General features: G+C 40.5%; 1 protein-coding gene across 1 annotated transcript in view; it reads right to left on the reverse strand.

Moving 5' to 3' along the window:
* Positions 1-3,312: 3,312 nt before the first annotated feature.
* CDCA2 (cell division cycle associated 2) overlaps positions 3,313-21,401 on the reverse strand; it is a 50,158-nt gene continuing 32,069 nt past the window's right edge. The window contains exons 9-15 of the mRNA XM_036750456.1: positions 20,851-20,935; positions 16,954-17,186; positions 15,588-15,666; positions 11,772-11,860; positions 10,689-10,829; positions 8,579-8,753; positions 3,313-6,956 (exon numbers count right to left, since the gene is read on the reverse strand). Of these exons, the coding sequence (XP_036606351.1) occupies positions 5,680-6,956; positions 8,579-8,753; positions 10,689-10,829; positions 11,772-11,860; positions 15,588-15,666; positions 16,954-17,186; positions 20,851-20,935 (2,079 nt within the window). The 3' untranslated portion in view covers positions 3,313-5,679. The remainder of the gene's footprint in view (positions 6,957-8,578; positions 8,754-10,688; positions 10,830-11,771; positions 11,861-15,587; positions 15,667-16,953; positions 17,187-20,850; positions 20,936-21,401) is intronic.

The raw sequence follows: 21,401 nt of genomic DNA on the forward strand, positions 1-21,401 counted from the left end.
TTCCTTCTTGATTGGATTAAGGCAAACAGAAGTTAACTAGCAATGGAGATATGAGATGCATATAATTAGCATGCTCTCAATGGCCACTTGCACGTGGAAGTGACACTAAGGGCATTACTGAGGACGTGCATAACTGGGGAAGACAGGAAAAGGTGTCAAGACCTTGGGAACACCAAAAACCCAAAGGAAGGCCTCTCCCCTGCAGCAGACCCTTGGGAAAGATTCAGAGGTAGACAATATCCTATTTGGCTTTCAGAGCCTTTCCTCTGGCCCCTCCTGACCTTCCTAGTCTTCTTACACCTTACTCATTGAGCCAGTGACCCAGGTTTCACTGCTGGCTGCTCCTCACACATGGCACTCCATCTCTGAGATTCGCTACGCTGTGTTGACGCCTGGAACATTTTCCTTATGTCCACTTCCCAGCCTCCCTGGGTCTCAGCTAAAACTGCTACTTTCTACAAGAAGCCTTTCCCGGTCTTACTTAGTACCTTCCCTCTGAGACAAGCTCCAATTTATCCTGTCTACACCTAGGGCAGCTAGGTAGTTCAGTGGATAGAGCATGGGGCTTAAGAGTCAAGAAGACCCGAGTTCAAATCTGACAGTGTGACCCTGGGCAAGTCACTTCATCCTGCTTGCCTCAGTTTCCTCATCTGTAAAATGAACTGGAGAAGGAAATGGTAAACCACTCCATTATCTCTACCAAGAAAACCCCAAATGCGGTCACAGTCAGAAATGACCGAACTTCTTGTTTGCACAGTTGTTTACACGTGATCTCTCTCATTAGACTGAGCTACTTGAAAGCAGATACCGGTTTTTGCATTTCTTTGTATCCCTAGCTCTTGGCACAGTACTTGGCACATAGTAGGTGCTTAATAAATGCTAGTTGCCTTGCAATAGCAGAGGATGAGATGCCCTAGAGGAGTTAGAGTTGCCTAGATCAGCAGTTCTCAAAACCCAGGGACCCTTTACAGGAGATCTGAGGTCAAAACTATTCTCATTATAAAACATTTTAATTTATACTATTACACTAGAAATGGATAGATATAATCCCCATAATCAAAAGCTCTTTGAGATTCTCAATAATTTTTATGAATGTAAAGGGGTCCCAAGACCAGTAGTACTCAAGAGATCACAGATGTCACAGATTACTAGACAAACTGCCTGTTAATTGAATGGAATGTCTTGCCATGGGATTATATTACTCATGGACTGGATTAAAATTATAAATGTTACATTACTGGAGTCTTCACAGAAGCTCTTTGGCTGAAAACACATGGATAAGGTGGGCTCCTAAAAAAGGGCCCCATCTAGTCCAAACTCTTGACAGATGGGGAAACTGAGGCACAGCGGGGTCCAGTGACTGATGTCACCCAAGTAATAACAAGCAGGAAAGGGCTTCAGAGCCAATACACATCATGTTGCCTCTGCCACATCTTTGAAAAGTCCCAATAACTTCCTCCTGTCTGGTATAAAGGATCCTGTGCTTGGACTACATAGCTGTTACTTGTTGGATCCATGCAATGGCTGAACCATTTAATGTCACTCTCTTTTCTCATGTGTAAAATGGGAGATGTGCTTCTACCTTGGCTTCACAAAGCTGAGAGTGAATGAAATGCTTTATACATAGCAAACTGTTATTACAAGTAAAGAGTGAAACTGAGCATTTCACAAAATTGAAGCGATCAGACCACAAATGAATGCCTGTGTGCAACTGCTGTTTGAAGTGGGAAACTGTCACCTGATTATATTCGTTTTCCTCCCGGATTTATAAGCACCCCAACACTCGAATTTCTAACTGCAATGTCCTGAAGAGCTATGAAAAGATAAACAGCAAATCCCGAAATCCTAGAGAATCCTTACCCTCCTATTAAAAGATTTTCAAAGTTGTGATAATGGCTTGACAAATATTAGCTAACTTTTAAGATTAGTGGCAATGAAGTACGAGTATAGACAATGTATAACTATGCATAATCTGGTTAGACTAACACCAGAGAAACTTGCTGTGGGAAGCTGGGGCTTCAACTCATAGTAAAAAATTTAAAAACAAGAAAAATGGTGAGTAAAGCCCAAGAAAAGTGAAAAGCAATTTATTTTCAAAATTCAACCAAAATTCTTACAAAGTTAATAGTCATCTTCTGGTTAGTCAATTTTTTTTCTGGTGAATTTTTATTTCAACCTTTATTATTTAAAAAAAGTTATCATTTTCAGTCCAGTAAAATGGATGAAATGGAATCTTTGCCTTTTTTAATTCAGCAAGTATTTACCAAAGTAAGGAAAAGGAACAATTACACGTTGGCAGGAATAACACTCCCAAGTATACCTCAGATCACTCAGGTTTTTCTCTATTTCTCTAATGGGTCCATTGACACTAACTAGATTTCTTGGGGACAGTTAAGTAGTGTCACTTTCTACCAATGTCAATTATCCCAACCAGACTTCTGGAATATTAAAACCAAGCTACTTTCTTCTGTCTGAAAGTGACCTAAGGTTAAGATTGTCTCCTCCCTTATCCCCAACTAGGGGCTGGGGAGAGGGAGAGGAGGAGGATTTACTCAAAACAAGGGAAAAAGGAAAACTGAACCAAAATACCAGAGAAAAGATCAGTTTTTAAAGTAGAGACCTCTAACCTAGTACAACCACCCCCAGCTAGTTAGAGATGGATGGCAAGAGCTAAGATTAATTGGTTCTACGGTAGGCCCAGAAATGGAAGGAGCTTGTGAGGAATGTGCCCTGATCTCTGCAAACAGGCTGTGGGAAATCCATTTTGGTTTTTGGATCCAATGAACATTAGTTACATCAGCTTGTTTACATGTGACTTGCCTCTTTCCAATACAGGTAGGCAGGAAAAAAAAACCAAGCATTTCCAGCTGAGTGTTCCTGTTGGACATGTATTCATGTAACTTTTCCCTGCACCTCCCTAGACCACCACCCCCCCTCCCCAATTTAAATACATCAGCTGTGATCAAGTGCTATCTTTAAAATCTATTATAAACAGCCTCCCCAATTCTGTGTCTGTGTCAAGCTGAAGGAAGATTACTGGAGCTAAGCATGGAACCTGAACCTGACAACCAGGGCTCCCTCTGCAGAAGGCAAGTGACGGTATGGGCAAGACTGAGAAGATTTGAGAAACAGCAGCAAAAGGCAGGACTTGGGGTGAGGGTAGGAGGCAGAAGAAAACTAACAAAGATGTCAGTGTGGGAGGCTGTCAGAGGCTGATGTCCTAGACAGGATTGGGGGTGCCCAGCTTCAGTACCACAGTCTTAATTCATACCAAATAATTGGGGGACAATTTAAAGAACACACAAAAATAATCAGGTGTTGCCCTGGATTTATAATTAAACACACACAAAAAGCCTCATGTCAGGCTGCCATCTTCTGGTACAAATAAGAATTTACATCAATATAAAAAGCCATTTGAAGATTCTATTTTAAAATTTCCAGGATACAGGGAGATTTCAAGAAAATATACTATGAGTAAAGATGTTTGGCAAGGCAGTCAGAAAAAATGAACACGACATAAGTACATCATGATCTTTGTTTTTACCACCCATGAAAAAACAGTAAAAGCAAACAAGCATGATCAAATACAGAAATCTTAACGTTTAAAATTTTTACAACACAAACAGAGTTTGTTGGATGAAATTGCTTCTAAGTTGCTTTAATTCTTCAGATCTTCTGTTTTTGGGAAAACTGCCTATTGTTATCTGTAGAAACCAAGTAAAATATTTATAATGAAACATTTTGAAACCAATAGTAATTCAAAAGTGTATACAATACATTTTATTTTCATCTTTAGTCATAAAAAGACAAAAGTTTACAGCAAAAGTTCATTCCGAGATAAAGGAAACATACACATACCAAATATTTCCCCCTCCCTGTTAGTAAATAGGCTGGGAATTGAAACAGAAAACTCAACTTTAATTCACAAACATAAAAGTCATCTGATGCTGCATTAGACTAGAGAAAACTGAAACACTATAGATTAAGTCAGAGAAGTTTTACCTTCATGTTAAACAATTAAAAAACAAAAGACTGATAAAATATTGAGAGCTACTGACTAAATTTGTTTGAAAAAAATATAGCAGGAAATCGAGTACTTTTTTTGAGGTACAGATGATTTGCTAACCATATCAACCATAAACAGAAAAAAAAGCCCATAAATGTTTTACATTGCAAAAAACCAAGCTTTGGAAACAATCCACCCTTTAGCAGGAGTTGGGATCACTTTGAGTGTTAATGTAAAATACATTAGTCTTAGCAGCAGGGGTCCCAGACCTACTGGTGCCAAGAAGGTAACGCAGTCTCTTTACCGAAGAGAAAAAATGCTCCATCACAGCAGGAATTTTTTTCCTTGTTGTGTTATTTATAAAGAGTTCTATTTGTTAACAAGTTTTTGCTATTACGGCAGAAAGGTTTAATAGGACTTCAAAGAAAACTGTTTAATGACACAATGATTTATATGGATTTTTGTAAGTTCAAGACATATCAGGGTTTTTTTCAGTCTTATAAACTCCATGTGCCCATTCACCTAGCAACTGATGAGGTTCCAGCTCAGCAAAGAAAAGCTAAACTCACTCTAGTGCTAGCAGAAGCTCCCAAATGGAAATGCATGGGATAAAGAAAAGGATGCTGCTCTTTAAGAGTAAGCTTGGATCTAACGCCATCCACACACCAGAAGAATATTTTTCTGGGGCCCAACCAATTTAGATCATTTAAAAATTGTTACTGCAAATTAAACTATGATAGCATCACTTCATGTTGAGCAGAAAATTTTCAATAAGCTTCTGAATTAGCTGTAACTATTGAGATTTTGGCCCCAAGAATTAAAAAACAGAACTTCTAAAGAGATACAGATAGCTTAGGTGAAAGCAAACAATGCTACTAGTCAAGCTCATAAAAAAAGAATCCTCAATGGGGCATTTATTTTTTGAAAACAAGTCACTGGAAAAATTATTTTAAACAATATATATTTCAGATTGGATTTTAATAATTTTATGCACAATTTTCTTTGGAGATACACATAATATTATCGAGCTTTTGAAATCTGCAAGCAAAGTGGAGGCTAGCTTTTATCAATTGCCTAAAAAATTTTTCTTTACTTCCTAGACAAAATTTTATGAAGGTTCCATTTTTATATTTAGAAAAACTGTCTCAGCCTTCTTACAGTATTTTAAAAGTCAACATTAGGCCTGTCTTTTACATCCTCAAGTTAATTTGATTTCAATTTACTTAAAGCTCCTTCGATCTGTATATAATGAGTACCAATTATGACTATTTTTTCCTAATTATCTAATTAGTGAGATTTAGATATCTAAAGGAGCTTTTCCAAAAATACCACTGAATTTCTAGGTAGTTTTGGATATTTACTAAATAAAAACTGGGGATTCTTAACACTAATGCTCTAAAATTTTCATTCTTTCTTAGTTTCAGGCTCACTAAAGCATTATTTACCTTTAAGAAGGAAAAAAAAATGGATTATTTTCCTTTAAAAAGGTTAAATATGAAGACACACTTAACATCTATTTTTAACTGGTTTCATTTGTTGACCTTTCAAAAGAAATTTTATACTGAACAATGAAGCATTCTGAAGGATGCCAACTGCAAAGGATGCCAACTGCAAACAGATAATCTCTTAAACATATAGTTACCTTCCCCCTTATAAAACGCATGCTGGAAATGTCAGATATTGTTCGGATTCTCCAAACCTTCCATTTTTTCAAAGTCACTCGGGTGGTTTTCCTCATTCCTATGAGAAAGGCTTGTTCTCCTGTAGTATTTAGGTCGGGAGGCATTTCTGGTCTCTGAAAGAGCAGACACACAAAAGCTCTTCCTCCTGGCTCCGTGAGAAGCACCAGAAGCAGAGTCATTCTCAGAATTTTCTCTGCTTGAAATAGCGGACAGGAGACAGGGCTCTTGTGTGTTGGACAGATTTTCAAATTCTCTGGTATTAGATGAACACATTGTCCTCCTTTTGGCTTTGCAAGGAGCAGAGGAAGGAGACGCGCCTGGAAGTGAAACCCAAACGAGACCCTGACTTTCAGAATTTCTTCGAAATCTCGTGCTTCGTCTTACTCTTGTTCCACTGGTGTTTAATCTCCTAAAGGCTTGTTTGAGTGACTCAGTTAAATTGTTAAAGAGTTCAGAACTGTCAAGAGGTAATTCTTCCACTGGAGAAGGGGTAGGCGGCTGATGCTCAGGTTCTTCGAAATGGATCTTCTGGTCAGCTGGACAATAAATAGAGCTTCTTCTCCGTCTTTTTATAAGATTTTTGTAATTCAAGATGCCACTGTTTGCTTTTGGTTTTCTTTGTGTCAGCTCTTGGCCGTGACTTTGGATTTGCTCCCCATCTTCATTCAGATGACTCAGTTCTGCCCTTGGAGCATCTGCTGAATGACTGCTCTTCAGTCTTCCTTCAGAAGCTATTAAAGCATCTTTCTGCTTTTCACATGATGTGCCGAGCTCTCCTACCTGCTCCATGTTGTCAGCACCTTCAGATTCACAGACACTTTCCACATTTGGAATAATGGCAGCAGAATGCAGGGGCTGCAACAGAAAAAAACTGGACTGGGGGATGATTGGAGTCATTTCTTCTTCTGTTGTAAGAGTTAACACTGGAGAAAGAAGACAGACATCTTGGATCTTGGTCCTTTTCTTGGCGTGGTCTTGATGCTCCAGCTCGTCGGCATGTCGAATACGGCCACTTCCATAAACTGCTATCGTACTTACGTTTGAACCCTGGTCAAAAGTCACAGGACCAAGGGATGAGTCACTTCCTATACTAGAACTGGAGAGTTCAGAGGCATCATTTTCTTTGTAAGATGGATCCAAGGTTTCTGGGTTCTGGGGCAAATAATTATTTCTGAGTTTTCCAACTGGTTTATTTAGGTCAGCGTCCATGGCACCTTCATCTCCATCTTTGGAACTGCTGTAATCTTCTTTTGGGAAGTCAAGACAATCTGACAAAAAGGTAACAATGGAAAAAAAAGTTAAAACTTTAAAAACTGTTGCTCGTGTACACCTTGTGTTTTGTACCTTGTACAACTATGATGCAACCTACTTTCTCTTCTAAGAGAGCAAAGGTTCTAGCCATCAAAACAGGATACTCTCCTTAGCTATCTCCTACTTCTTTCCCATAACAATAACCTAAGAGGTTAGGGGCCCAAAATATCTGGTGAATGGATTAATCAATATCTTCTAGCTCATGAAAACATTTCATTTTTATAAATGCTTTGGTGGTGATGTATACTTCACTCATGCATTCCACCGACTTTTGCAAAACCCATGCCTGTCACGCATGGAAACATGACCAAGGAGCTGAAGCTGACAAAATGGCCAAACCGTCTAAGATCAGTAAAGACAGGACTAAAATCAGATTTTTCTGCTTTCTTTGATAGGGTTCCTTTTCCCATTTAACTCTTTCTTTATCACAATACGACACTTAATTACTATGAACTGCTAAGGGCATTGTCCAGACTAAGTGTTATAACTCTGTAACTCTAAATTGCTACCACACACACAAAATGAAACTGAAAAGTTCAGTCCTTCTCTACTTGGTTAACAAAAGAACCCAACGCAAAGTAATATAATACATAATTTGGTATTAACATGGGGTAGACCTAGTCTATGCCAAGCAAGCTGTAGGTTGGGTTACTTACACAATTTCACAGATACATGAATTCCTACTTACATATTGGTAAAGAGGTAAAATTTTAAAATGAATCACTCTAAAGAAGTGGAGAACTGCACTATAGGAAAGAAACTGGGAGTACTTAAAGGTGGTTGATATTCTTATCTTAATTTTAATTTTCTATCTTTTGTATAGCACTACAAAGGAAGCATTTTGTAATCTGCTTTCCTTATTAAAGGTCCAGTATTTGGCAGCCATAGTGGTACTGTTTATTTGCCTGTTACCAACACAACCTTTCTGAGGACCCATAAATCATGACTCTGAACAACTTTGGGGGTTTTTGAACATAAAGACAAGTGCTGTACCGTTGCAATAACTATGTAGATTGTCTGAGATGTCCCAGGCTTATTTAAACAGGAAAAATTGTAAATAATACCAGTGATACATGCTGTGAAGGTATGAACTGGAGTGTGTCCCTAGCCTTTTGGGTTAACAAGTGGGGTATTTTGTGGCCCCACCTCCCTAGAAAGGCAGACTAAATGAATTTAGTGCTTATATTCAGCATACGCGGCCAACTGTACAAGTGACTCTCCCTTCCTATCAAATGGGATGGAGGCAAGTTAACTGAAAGCCCCTTGGGCAGAGGGACAGAAGAAGGCTGGGGAGCTTTCCTGCCCAGCCACTGCTTCCTCCTCAGGCTGCAGCACATGCTCTTGGAGAAATGTCCTTCAGGGCACATTTACATTAGTATGTCCAGCACATAGTTAAGTGGTCAACAGATGTTTGTTAAGCAATTTTTGTGCCGGTGGATTATTCAGAAGAGAATAAATACGGGCAAGAATGACGTAGGATGGGGTGGAAATGGATTGCAGTCTTAACTTACTCACCCACACTGACGGAAGTAGCTATACCGCCATATTTATGGGAAACAAAAGGAAAAGTACCATGTACCTGAGTGCCACAAAATGGGCATTCTTTGGGCGTTGGGCGCTGTTGTAGAAGGGCTCTCGGGGATCTCAGGAATAGGACTCAGAAGAGGTTTCTTAGAAGCCACCTCTCTTAGGCCAGAGAAAGATTTCTGCAGCCTCTTTCCCTTTCCTTTCCTCCTTCTGCAATTTTTTAGCACCTAAGAAAATATATAAAACATGGTAACCAAAAGAGAAGTAGTGACGTTATCCTTTATAATTTAGCTCTATCATTCAAATTCTTTATTAGGCTGTCTTCATACATCTGAACAATTTTCAACCAGTCATCCTCACTCTAGATAGTGAAGGTCCCTATTCCAGGGGTGCAGCTGACATCACTGCTCCAATTATATCCAGGCCCAGAACCCTGCAGTCTTCCAAATTAGAACCAAAGACACTCAAAAGAGTTTTGTTTCACTTTCTACACATGAAAACTCAAATAGATAAAAGAATGCTTATTGTTCAGATGAGGACAGGCACAACTGGATGGACAACCCATAGAACTTAGCTGGCAGCAGTACATCCAACTCAGAGAGATCCTGTGGAAAGCTAAAAAGCTAGACTCAGAATTAAACGGAAACAAGAGAAGGGCCTAGACTACTTTTAGGAAACTGTACAATGATTCTAGTGATCTCTAGTGCCTTGGTAATGTTGAATGGCTACAAGTCTTCTTACAAGTCTAGTTTCCAAAAACCTAAAGTTGCAGGACACCCAAAGGACAATTACCAAATAATAATTTTGCAGAAGGAGCAGTAATCAGGATATCATCATAGATGCATGAGCAAACAAGGTCATCTGGCCATGTAGTGAGGAGAAGGAACAAAGCCTGTGTGCTCCAATGTGTCAGGCCAGCCCCAACCTGTAAAATTCGGACAGAACAGAGCAAAGCAGCAGGCCAGGCTGGAAAAGGCGGGAGGTGGGCTACAACATGCAGCTGGAAGGAGTGTACCTCCACCTGCAGAGATGTGAGCTGCCACAGTTCTACCTCGAGAGAGAGAGGTATGTCAAAACAATAAGCAACAGAACATCATTGAGAATTTTTAAAAGTTGTTTTTTATTTCTTCCAAGTACCTGACAGTTTTTTCTTATATCTTTAGGGGTCATATGGTGAGGGGTGGGCTGGATATTTATTATTAGTAGTAATCGCAACAATAACATGCACACATAGCACACTACATTATGAAGTACATCATTTTTTAATCACAATAATATTCAAAAGTAGAGTTGGTGTACTGTAACTACTTTACAGATGGGTAAACTGAGACTAGGTGAGGCTCAATGAACTTGCCCAACATCCTAGGCCAGAACCAGGCCTCCAAATCCAAGGTTACTCCTCTTTAGCACAACATTCTGAGCTACTGGGACTAATATAGCTCAAATCTCCACTTTAGAGGGAGGGTGCTTTCCTACAGATCTAAGCTGGGATGAAATCTGTCTACGACACAAAGCTAGGCTCAATAATCAATGTGTAAGGACAAAATAAACAAAATTATCTCCATCAGAAAAGCAAAGGGCTGAATCAAAGCTGGAAACTAAAAGGATAAGATACAAAGTATTGAATTTAGCTAATTTTTAAAAAAAATTGCAAATATAACATGGAAGAAACCTGGCCTGGCAGCTGTCTGAGTTGATGCCAGTCAACACGCATTTATTAGGGGCTTGCCATGTCTCAGACACCAGGCTAATGCACTGAGGAGACAAAGAAATGAAACCACAAATTTAACATGAGCCAAAAGTAAAGTGTGGCTGCTAAAAAAAAAAAAGAATAGATTTTTAAGTGTTAATAATAAAAGGCCGGTGTTATACTAGACCTCTTGATGACAAGCATCATACCTGGAATACTGTGGGAAATACTTGTTAAGAGTGATACTGACCAGCCCAGGGACATGGAAGAGGCAAAAAAAGCAGGAAGACAAAGAGCCTGGGAAGCATGTGATGGAGGAGAGTTGGAGGAAAGGGGGATGTGGAGCATGGAGAAAACAAGAGCTCCCTCCTACAGCAAGAGGAGACTTCTGGGCCAACTCCACCGAGGCCTGCCCCGAGGGCGGGCTATGTCAGGATGGAGGAAGGACAAGGGCCAGGGTGCACACACTTACTTGTATCTTCTTCAATGCTGTTCTGTTCATGTTCTTTGTTCCTTGAGCTTTCTTCCTACTGGGTCTCCTTTCCATATCATGCTTAACATCTATGCTAACTATATTGCTAAAATCATCCTCTTCAGTAACATTAGGTGACTGCTGTAGCAAATACAAAATTTGAAGTTAGAAAGACGTTAAGTTTTAAAACTCTTGTATGAGTTGTTAATTAAGACACTGAAAAAAAGCCCATTCTGTCAATCACATACTTTTTTTTTTTGCTACACTGCCCCTTACCCTTCTTTCATGTGCCACTTTCCCCTCAAACACTAAATTCATGAGATGGTAACTGATTTTAAGGCTTGAAGGAGAAAACTGCTGAAATGATCCACAAGAATTTATCAACTCAAAGTTTCCAACCTGATCTTGAACTGACATGTAAAGCCAGGACTGTATCATCTGTTATTCCAATCACATTTAAGGAAAAGAAGGAACAAACTAATAACTGATTTGTCAATTAAAAAAAAAAGAATTAGAATCTATTGGATTAGGTAAGGTTCACGAATCCAGTATTTACTACCTTGAATACTCACAGAATAAAATTAGGAGAAGGGGGTATTCAAATATTTTGAAATTACAAATAAAATTCCATTAATTCAACTTTATGGAAAGTTCAACTCCAACTAAATTTGAATTATTAAAGCAAAGAACACTGTTTAATAGATTTTACTGATTAAAGCAGGCATTTAGGACTCTGGTTTAGATCTCACTGCCCTAAGGCTGCCTGCACCCCACTAAAATTTCAGAAGGACACAATACAGTTACAACAAAAGGCAAAAAGCTCTAAATGGAAATAAAGTTTTCGTTAAACTAGATCACCTGCTTGCTACATTAACAAGTAATGGAAAAAATATCAAATTTTAAAGGATTTCTTTTACAAAAGAGGTCATTGGAACCCAGTCAAAAAGGATTTTCTAAATGGAGGGAAGGAAAAAACATTCATTTCATAAAGAAATTTTTTCATTCAAAAGTCTATTAACAATCAAAGCTTCAAGTAAAAGCGTTACACTAAAAAATACAAACAAAAAACCAAAAACATCTTACCTTTCTTTTGCTAGAGGATCGTGTTATCCTATTAAGTTTGAGAGGGGAAATTGTTTTACATTTACTTGAAGAATTAACAGCATCAGTGTCTGAAGAGAATACAAGGCAAAATCAGAATTTTAATTAACCTGCCTAATAACACAAAAGATGACCTCTCACACACACTGAAACATCTAACACATAGTAACTTCTGAGGCAACGAAGGTATTGCTATCCTGACACCTTCTAGAGACCCAAGATAAGTTTAGAAACCAGGTATGTCTACTGAGCACCATGAAACCTGACCTTTCTAAAAACAACCTAACACTGTTTTATCATTGCAGGGGCACCTACTTCTAATCCACAGTATGAGGCCTCTACAGCTTAGGTACTTGTGGACAGTATATCAAAGAAATAACAAATCAGAATAAAAGAAATCACTGCTGAGTGGCCAGCCAGTCTTCTGGGGTAAATCAAATTCATCCGAGTCTTGGCAAACTAAGACTGTAGCTGGACCTGTACTTACAGCCCTTCCAGCCCGGCAGGCTTCTGCCAGAGTCTGTGCTGCGATAGAGCCTTAAAGATTCCAAGTTCGAATCCACGTATTAACAGACTGAAATAGAACTATTTAATACATTTTAAAAAATGCAATGTGTTACTTAACACTTGCAAATTAAAACATGTTACGGATACCACAACTTGTTTGCACTAAAGGAAAAATGTATTGTGTTCTGATTTCAAGCAATATCCAATACAATGACAGACTAATAATGAAGGGAAATGGAAGCTCTCCGTGGGCAGACCGTTTTCATTTGTCTTTCTATCTTTTGCATGTAACAATAATGAGCACTTAATAAATATCTATTGAATTAAGCTGCATTTGGACACTATACTTTTAAAGTTTAGGGTACTGGTAACTGATTTACATAGGTATTTGTAAAATTTTAATTCAGTTCATCAGATTTTGATATTAAAATGTCTTAAATAGCATTAAGACCAAGCACATTACGTTTTATGGGAAATGAAATTCCTTTAAAACTTCCCAGGATAGAGAAGATTGAGGCCACTCTAGGTCCAAAGATATCTTATACTTAGGGTTCTCTACTTGGATATGCCATCTTAATCAAATCACAGTCTTCCTGAGGTCAGTTTTCTCATCAGTAAAATAGAGGAGACTAGATAATCCTTCGTCTTTTCCAGGTCCTTATACTTGCCAGGGGCACTACAACTATGCCCAGGAACTGGTATCACAGAATCTCAGGACTTGGAAGGGACCTGGATGACAGATTGACTTCAGTGTATTCCTAAACCAAAATCTCCACTAGAGAAGAGCCAACAAGTGGGCACATTTATTTGGTCTTTTTCTGCAGTCCTCCACCACCTGGAGGCATTGCTGACAGAATTGTTAGATGTTTTCTTCTGCCATTAAGCCTGAGATCTCTTTGTGACTTTCATTAGCTGTGCCCAGTATTGCCCTCCAGAAAAAGTCTGATTTTTTGTTGCTGGCAAGCAACAAATACTTCAAAAGCTAGCTATTGTGTGCCCTTTCCAGATGAAATCTCCTCAGTTCTTACAGTAGATCCTTATAGGGCATAATACTGAGGCTTCACAATCCCAATCATTCTCCACAGGATCTACTTGCTAATGGCCTTCCTTCCTTCCTAAAATGGCAACCTCAATGAGCAGTCTTACAAAGCTGACATAAAGTAAAGTAAGCCCCAGAAAAGCCATACAGACATGGATCACCGTGATGCCAATGGAAAGAACAAAGGGAAGCAGTGTCATGTAACGAGAACGACCAAGCTTGTGCCCAAGAGCTAAGAAGAGAGAGTGCATCGCTCTCGCCTGCACAGGTGGGAACCAGAGAAGTGGAACACGGACGCTGCACTAATCTGCAGAGCTCCTTTGGACAGCTTCATCATCCTTTGAAATGAACAGCGGTCCACTTAGTGTGAACTCCTCCCCCTCCCTCTTTTGTGTCTTTGCCATTCAAAGCCTTCTGAATGCATCTGGATGGAGTTTCCTGAAACCCACACCTCTCTATCTATTCCAAGAGAACAGTAAGGGAGACTCTGCAATGCTTTGCTCCCATCCACGTAAATTTGGTCTATGCCACCATCCTCCTGGTCTACCAAATTGGTAACCCTGTCAAAATACTTTCTAATAGCCCTTCTAAGGCGAATCTAGTGTTATCCATTCTTAATAAGTCTGGGGCTCTCTAGGACCACTTCCTTTTTCACCATCGCTAAAACATACTAGAAATTTTCCTGGAGTTGAAGTTAAGCAGTGACTTCCTTACTTCCTTTAGAATAAAGTATAACCTTTGCCATTTGGCATCAAAGGCCCTTCCCACCATGGGCCTCAGCCTGTCTATCCTCACCACATGGCCTACTCCACTGCTCCCAACACTTTGCTGTCCAGTCCCACTGGCCTTCTCTTTGTTCCACGTACATCTCACTCTATCACCTGTCTCCCCACCTCTACACTGGATGTCTCTTGGGCCTGGAATGTACTCCTCCTCAAAATGCAGATCAAGTACCACTCCTCCAGCAGAAAGCCTTTCCCAATCCCCACGATATTTATGGTGCACATGCACTGCCTCGCTCCAACTGAATCAGAGTTCCTGAATAGGAAGAATCAGCTCACTTTTTGAAGCTCTGCCCCCAATAATCCCTAGTGCTGGCTGGTTGGTCTATGCACAGACTCCATTATTTCTGCTATTCTCCAGCCTTTGGAAGAGTCCTCACAATGGCTCAGCACTCATATCTTTCAATGTCCTCAGCCACCTAGATTCAGGACCTTAAACTCATAGACGGCTAAACGCTCTTTACAAATTCCGAGTGACTCTCCACATTTAGCCAGCTTGGTTTTGTCTTATCCCATGCAAATACTTCTCTTTGCTAGAGAAAACGAAGGGCAACTAAGAATGGGGGAGCACTTCTTTCTTTGGTCCTGTGAGTGTGTCATTCACCCAGAACAGCAGGCCTAACAAGCCCCTTCTTCCCCAATACAGCTAAAAACTGTGACCCTCAGCCTTCCTCCTCAGGTTCCTAACACTGTTCTCGGAGGCCAGGCACTGCTGACATCGTCCTCCAAGGCCTGACGGACCTGCTCTCACTTGCATTTTCTGTGCAAGTCTGGTCAAAATCTGCCCTGATTAGTGCCTGCATATCCACATAGGTCTCTTTACACAACACACTCTCTTCCTCCTAACTAGAATGCTCTGAGGTCCATCCCATAAAGGAGAGTCATGGCTCCTACCTGAACCAGAGAGTAGCCATGAGGAAAGACTGAGGAGAAATCTCATCATTCTCTGGGTTACCTGTTTAATAAGTCTAGAGCTAGCTCCTGGGAGTATTGAATCAGGACTGTGAGCATCTGAGAGACTCTGGCAGGATGCCCATCTCCCTGACTTGGCCTATACTGATTTTAAAATTTAACTACTATAGCAAAGACTTAACGAACAAAATCACATATCAAGACTTCCTATTGTCAAATTGAGTATAGTCTCTTTAAGAGAATTCTTACTAAACTTCTTAAAAATCCCCAAATATGGGGTCAGCTAGGTGGCACAGTGAGCAGAGCACCGGCCCTGAAGTCAGGATGACCTGAGTTCAAATCAGACCTGACACTTTACGCATTTACTAGCTGTGTGACCTCGGGCAAGTCACTTAACCCCAACTGCCGTGCCGTCCCCCCTCAAAAAAAAAAAGTTTTTAAATTCCCAAATATAACATCTTCAAAGTCACCTTGCCGGTAGGGAAGTTGTATTTGTTTTATCCTTTACTACTTGTTTAAGAGGACACTAAAAAGAGCATTAAAAAACATTACCCATACCTTCAAGAGTTTCAGAGGATGAAGAATTAGTAGCAGGTCCTAGAACTGCAAAAGACACTTCGAGTGGTTCCATGTTTACCTGGATAAAGTGGATTGAAAGGATTGGGAGGAAAATTAAGACTGAGATCCAACAAATGAGCAAGAGAAATACTGAGGACATATAAAGAGGCCTTAACCTAATTTCCCTAATACAGCAAGTCAGAAAAGAGAGGCTGCAATGTTAACTAATGTTAACTAGCAGGAGAGGCAGAGATGTGGGAAGGAGCCTGGAGCTTGGCTGCTTCCACACTGGCTACCTGGGGGAAGGCATGCCACTTTCTGGAAGTTTCACTTTCCTAACCTATAAAATACTAAATAATACACAAATACACAATACTAAATAAAACATAATAATAAAACATAATGTTTGTACCTTCTTTTCTTTAGTAAACAGTAAAGCAGTATATAAAGTAAGCTATTATTATTTTCTGGTACTTTTGTCAGTAAATTGAGTTTAGTGACACATGCAATACATCAAAATAAAAAATTTACAATTACAAGTGACAATATGCCTAATCTACTATGTTTTATTTGTGAAAAATCACTTTTTTTATACCCAAGAAACAGAAAAGTCCTTCTTGAACATCATAAACTACTTACACAACAGATGTGCAGTATGAAAAATGGCTTTAGATTCAATGATCCTAAATCTTACTGGTCCCAATATGGGCTGAACTTTCACCAAAAAAGAGGCAATGGTGTGTGTGTGTGTGTGTGTGGTGTATATGCATAAAAGTTCCAAAGACATCTATCTCATTTCAGGGGTACAAACTTACAATGTAACCTATACATTTAATACTCCCAATAATTTTCTCACAAGATTTCACGAGAAAACCGTTGGAAAGAGTCAAATATTTCAGACTTATTTAAAACTAAGTCATACATAGCATTAGAATCAAATATAAAATACATTACATAACTATACATTAATATTTTAAACCAAGGATTCTTAATTGTGAACTTCTTTTTAATTAATAATAGTATTTCAACATAATTGGCTTCCTCTGTAATCCCACTATGAATTTTATTGTGTTCATTTAAAAATATTTTAGGGTTCCATAGGCTTCACAAACTGCCAAAGGGTGACACAGAATTAAGGTAAACTGCCCTGTTTTAAGTCAATGTTTGGCTCTGGGTTTTTCCAGCAAATGAGCAATCTGAACTCATTCTATTTAACTCAAACAACACCCCCCCTTCCCCAATCCTCAAAAAGAGGCAGTAAGCACATTAGTTGAAGCACAAATATGTGACTCAAATCAGCCTACTTGCCAAAGTGGGCAGAGGACTGCTGCCAGGGCAAGCCTGGCACAGGGCTTTTCTCACTTACAAGGTTCTCTTCTGGCTCTTCAAAGTTTGGTTGAGATATTGCCTCCGAAATGGACAGTCTTGGGAAAAAGGAGGGATGACCGCTTCTTGCATCTTGCTGTCGAGCAGGTGTGCCACCTTTGCGCAGTGGGGTGTTTGCTGGCAGGGATTCGTCAAACACTTCTGGGCTTAGCTCTTCTCCAAAAGTAACTCTCTTTCTGGGCCATGTTTTTTGGACTTTTAAACTGCTTTTTTCTGCAGGAGACAAAAAAAATGTAAACAATCTTATACTTTGAAGCCTTAGATTTGAAAATCATGTAATACTGCCGAAAAAACAGCAGCAATAGAGAGTGAACAGCAAGGATGATAATTTGGAATTTTTTCAATGTTTTTAAATTTACAAAAAATGAAATGTGTAATTTTATTTAAAATTTTGCCACAGAGTGGCAGACTTTGTCATCATTACAGAGGGAAAGGCCGCCCCTGCCTGGGAAGAACGGGACTTTCCTAGCAACCCCACTCCATTTCAAGCTTCAAACAAGCTGCCTGATTTCCTGAGACACCTCCACCCCAGTGGATGATTACCACCCTACCTGAACTCCTTCCTCAGTGATTACCATACTTCCACAGCATCAAACCCTTCAGTGATTCTGAACTGGATGCCATTATTCAAACTCCTATTGATGGGGTATTCTAATATTCTCAAACAACATAACCAAATCACCCCAAGGTCCCACTCTAAAGCTACCCACCCTTTCTACTGTGCTCTAAGCAAAGTTTGCTGATGTACGGTAACAAATCAGCTTTCATCTTGGGCTGCCTCTGGCTGCCACAGCTTTCCCCCAAGTTCAGTGGGCTGGCTTACAGCCTTGTTCTCCTCTTCAACCCTTGCCTTCGCATAGGGAGACTTGAGCATTCACACTGGCACTCTCTCAAATCCCCTGATCTCTCAATCTCGAAGCTTATTCATTTCCCGTGACTTCCTCCTCCACCCCACTTCAACTACAGACACAGACAATCATGTCTACTTGATCTTGCCCTCCTCAAGTGTTTCTGGTCCATGTCCATGAATTGATCTGACAATTACGTTACCATTTCACTTCTTCCTAAACCTTGTTCGTCGTCTTCAAGTGTGACCTCTAATCCTTGACCCCTCAGTTCTTCCCCAGGCCCTTGTCTCTTTCCTTTCCCCATCTTGACCCCTTGGTGAACCAGGCCACCACTTCTCCTGTCCCTTGTCCCTCATCCTGTGACTCTGCTCTGCAAAGCCTCAGCCTTGGCCTACTCCTACCATCTGCTGCCTTCACCCCTACTCACATGCTCTTAAACAAAACTGGAGGAAATCTAGAAATTGTGCTTACTGGGCCTACTAATTTATATTACATAATCTCAACTGGGCTCTCACCGAGGCGAGGCAATCCTTACATCTGACTAAATTCATTGACTATTCCTCTGTCTACCGCTCTTCTTGCAAACCTTTTTCACCCCTCCTCCAGCCTCCCATGGTCCTCCCTCCCCCTATAGTCACAGCTGAGAACCCTGCCTCATATAGCACTAAAAAGATCATGACTCCTCTGAGTTCCCTCTTCTCCCCTCTTCTTCCTCATCACCTCACAGAGGCTTTCTGCCACCATCATACTCCTTCATCTGTCTCTCTTTAAGAGAAGACTTTTTACATGCACAAGTGAACCCACTCTGTCCTGTTTTCTTCACAAGATGCCCTCTAGCATTCCCACTCTTCCATCTCTCCCAGTCTAGTTACAAACATGCCTGTAGCATTTGATCTGACAAACCCTATCAGGGATCTTCTACAATGTGATGCCTCCAACTCCTTTCCTCTCACTCACTTCATTCTCACATTCATCATTCAAATGAAGAAAAGCTCTTGCTAAGTTACCAACCATTCCTAGCTGCAAAACTGAATGGCCTTTTCTCAGTCCTCTTTCTTCTTGACCTCTCCTGCAGTCTTTACTACTTGGTCACCTTCTTCTCCTTGATACTCTTTTCCCTAGGTTTTCATGACACTTCTCTCTCCTGGTTCTCTTTCCACCTGGCTGACCCGTTGCCTTCTCAGCCCCCTTTGCTGGGTCTTCACCAGCTCACACCCACAATGTAAGAGTGTTCCCTCCCCAGAGGCTCTGTCTTGGGCCCTCTCTCCTCTTCCCCCTCTATACTAATTTATTTGGCGACCTCATCAGCTCCCCTGGATAAAATAATCACTTCTATGCACAAGCCTCTCTGATGTCCAGCCCTAACCTCTCTCTTGAACTCCACTCTGGTATCACCAAATGCCTGTTGGACATCATGAAGTAGATGTCTTGTGGATATCTTAAGGTCATTCTATCCGAAAATGAACTCATTATCTTTCCTCCCAAACTCTTCCCTTCTTCCTAACTTCCTTATTACCCTAGTGGCACCACCAATCTTCCCAGTCGCTCAGGCTCCCAACCTAGGAGTTATCCTCAACACTACTCTCATTCCCCACAGCCAATCAGTTCTCAAGTCCTGCCATTTCTACCTCTCTTCTACCCCTGCTCCCACTCCAGACCCTCCCCCTGGCTTACTTGGACAGCCTGCTGAGGTCCCCAGCCTCAGGTCTCTCAGCCCTCCAGTCCATCCTCTATTCGAGAGTCAATCTTCGAGTCAGACTACGTCAAACACACCTCCTCTTCCCCAATTAAAAATTTCAGTACCTAACTGCAACAACAACGTGGCTGTGTAAGACCAATAACACCAGCACACAGGATGGCCAACAGAAGTCCTTTGATCTGGTTTTCTAAGGAAAGCAACTTTAAGGGGTTAAAAATCTCACCTTAATAAAACATACATATCACTTAGTTCAGGGGGAAAAGCCAGCACCTTGAACTTCAGAGCAAATATAAACAGAAATTACAAACACACATTATCTAAACAGAGCAAAAAACACAAACCAGTCTGTCCATAGCAATACATAGTTACCAGAGAAGCACCAACATCTGGGTTTCTTCAAAGCCGGGGGGCTCTTTAAGGGCTACCCAGAGTCTCCATACCAACACTCCTCCAATGAGTGAGCCCCAAACAAAATGCTAACCTATGAGTTTATATACTCTGTTCAGGGTCAAAGGGTATCACAACCATGCGATTCAAACCTATGTGAACTAGGCTTTCTCGTTTCTTAAGCAGGTCATCAAAGACTCCCAGATTTAATCAAAGAAACAGAGGCACTTGATTACCTCAGTGCTCCAAAAGGGAAAACAGTAAAAAAAAGTCCCACCTTAATTGCCAATACACTAACCAATTACTTCTTCAAGGATCAAATACAAACTCCTCTATTTGGGCATTTGATACAGCTTGGCCACTTCTTACCTTTCCAGTCTTGGTACATTTTCTTCCCCCATCTATGCAGTCAGGAAGGCAGCCCCACTGGCCTCTTACTGCTGTTCCTTGCACCAAACAGACATTCATCCCCTACTCCAGACATTATTACCGACCAAGCCCCATGCCTGGAACAGCATCCTCCCTCTTGGTCTTTTGCTTCCTGGCTTCCTTCAACGCTCAGCTCAAGTCGTACTTTCTGTGGCAGCTTTTCCAGACCCTCCTGAGTGCTAGTGACTTTCCTCTGTTGCCCACGTTTTATACTGTCTACACCTTGTTTAGACATATTTGTTGCCATGTAAATGGTTTGTTTCCCCTGTCAGGCTATGACCTGTGCAAGCTATGACTGTTTTTTGCCTCTGTCTCCTTAGCCCTTATCCCAGTGCCCAGGCCTAGCAGGCCTTTAAATGCTTGTTGGTTTGTAAGTGATCCTGAGGTCAGGAATGTGACTCAACAGAGATGCAAAGGCATAGGAGATGGATGAAAATAGCACCAAGCAAGGAGTTATTGGCAACAACGAATAATAATAATTCTTAGACTCAGAAAAGAGCCTACATTTCCTTACCATTTTTCAGTTCTTCACAACCCTTTGAAAGATCTGAGAATGAGAACGATTGCTTTCCATCATACCCAGTGGTGTCACAATGCTCCTAATAAAACAAAAATCAATGACATAGTTTAGACCCCTAATATTACTTAGGACAGAGTTGCAAAACTTCTTCTGCCAAGAATATCATCAACATTTAACATCTCCTTGGACTCCAGTGTAGGGGTGGCCTGGGAAGCACACAGGGGAAGATGGATTCTGCCTCTTACTACTAGACGTGAACAGCGTAAACCATATTCACAGCTTTACTTTGAGGAAAGTGCTTTATGCCTGACAGAGCAGAATTCCCATTTTATGGGAACTATTCTGTCTACCCTCCCCACTCATCTTAAAAGGTGGCATTATCAGCCTACAAGAACTGACGGAGCATCTCCTTGCTAGGGACACTTCTCTAACCCCTGTCTTCCATTCCCATTATCCTGATGTTTCCTTTATCATCATGATATTCCTATTCCTTTTTTCATAAAGACTCTCAGGCTTTGAAAAATCTCCAAATTCATCATGGGAAC

The sequence above is a fragment of the Trichosurus vulpecula genome, chromosome 3 (assembly GCF_011100635.1).
Source record: "Trichosurus vulpecula isolate mTriVul1 chromosome 3, mTriVul1.pri, whole genome shotgun sequence".
Lineage (NCBI taxonomy): Eukaryota > Metazoa > Chordata > Mammalia > Diprotodontia > Phalangeridae > Trichosurus > Trichosurus vulpecula.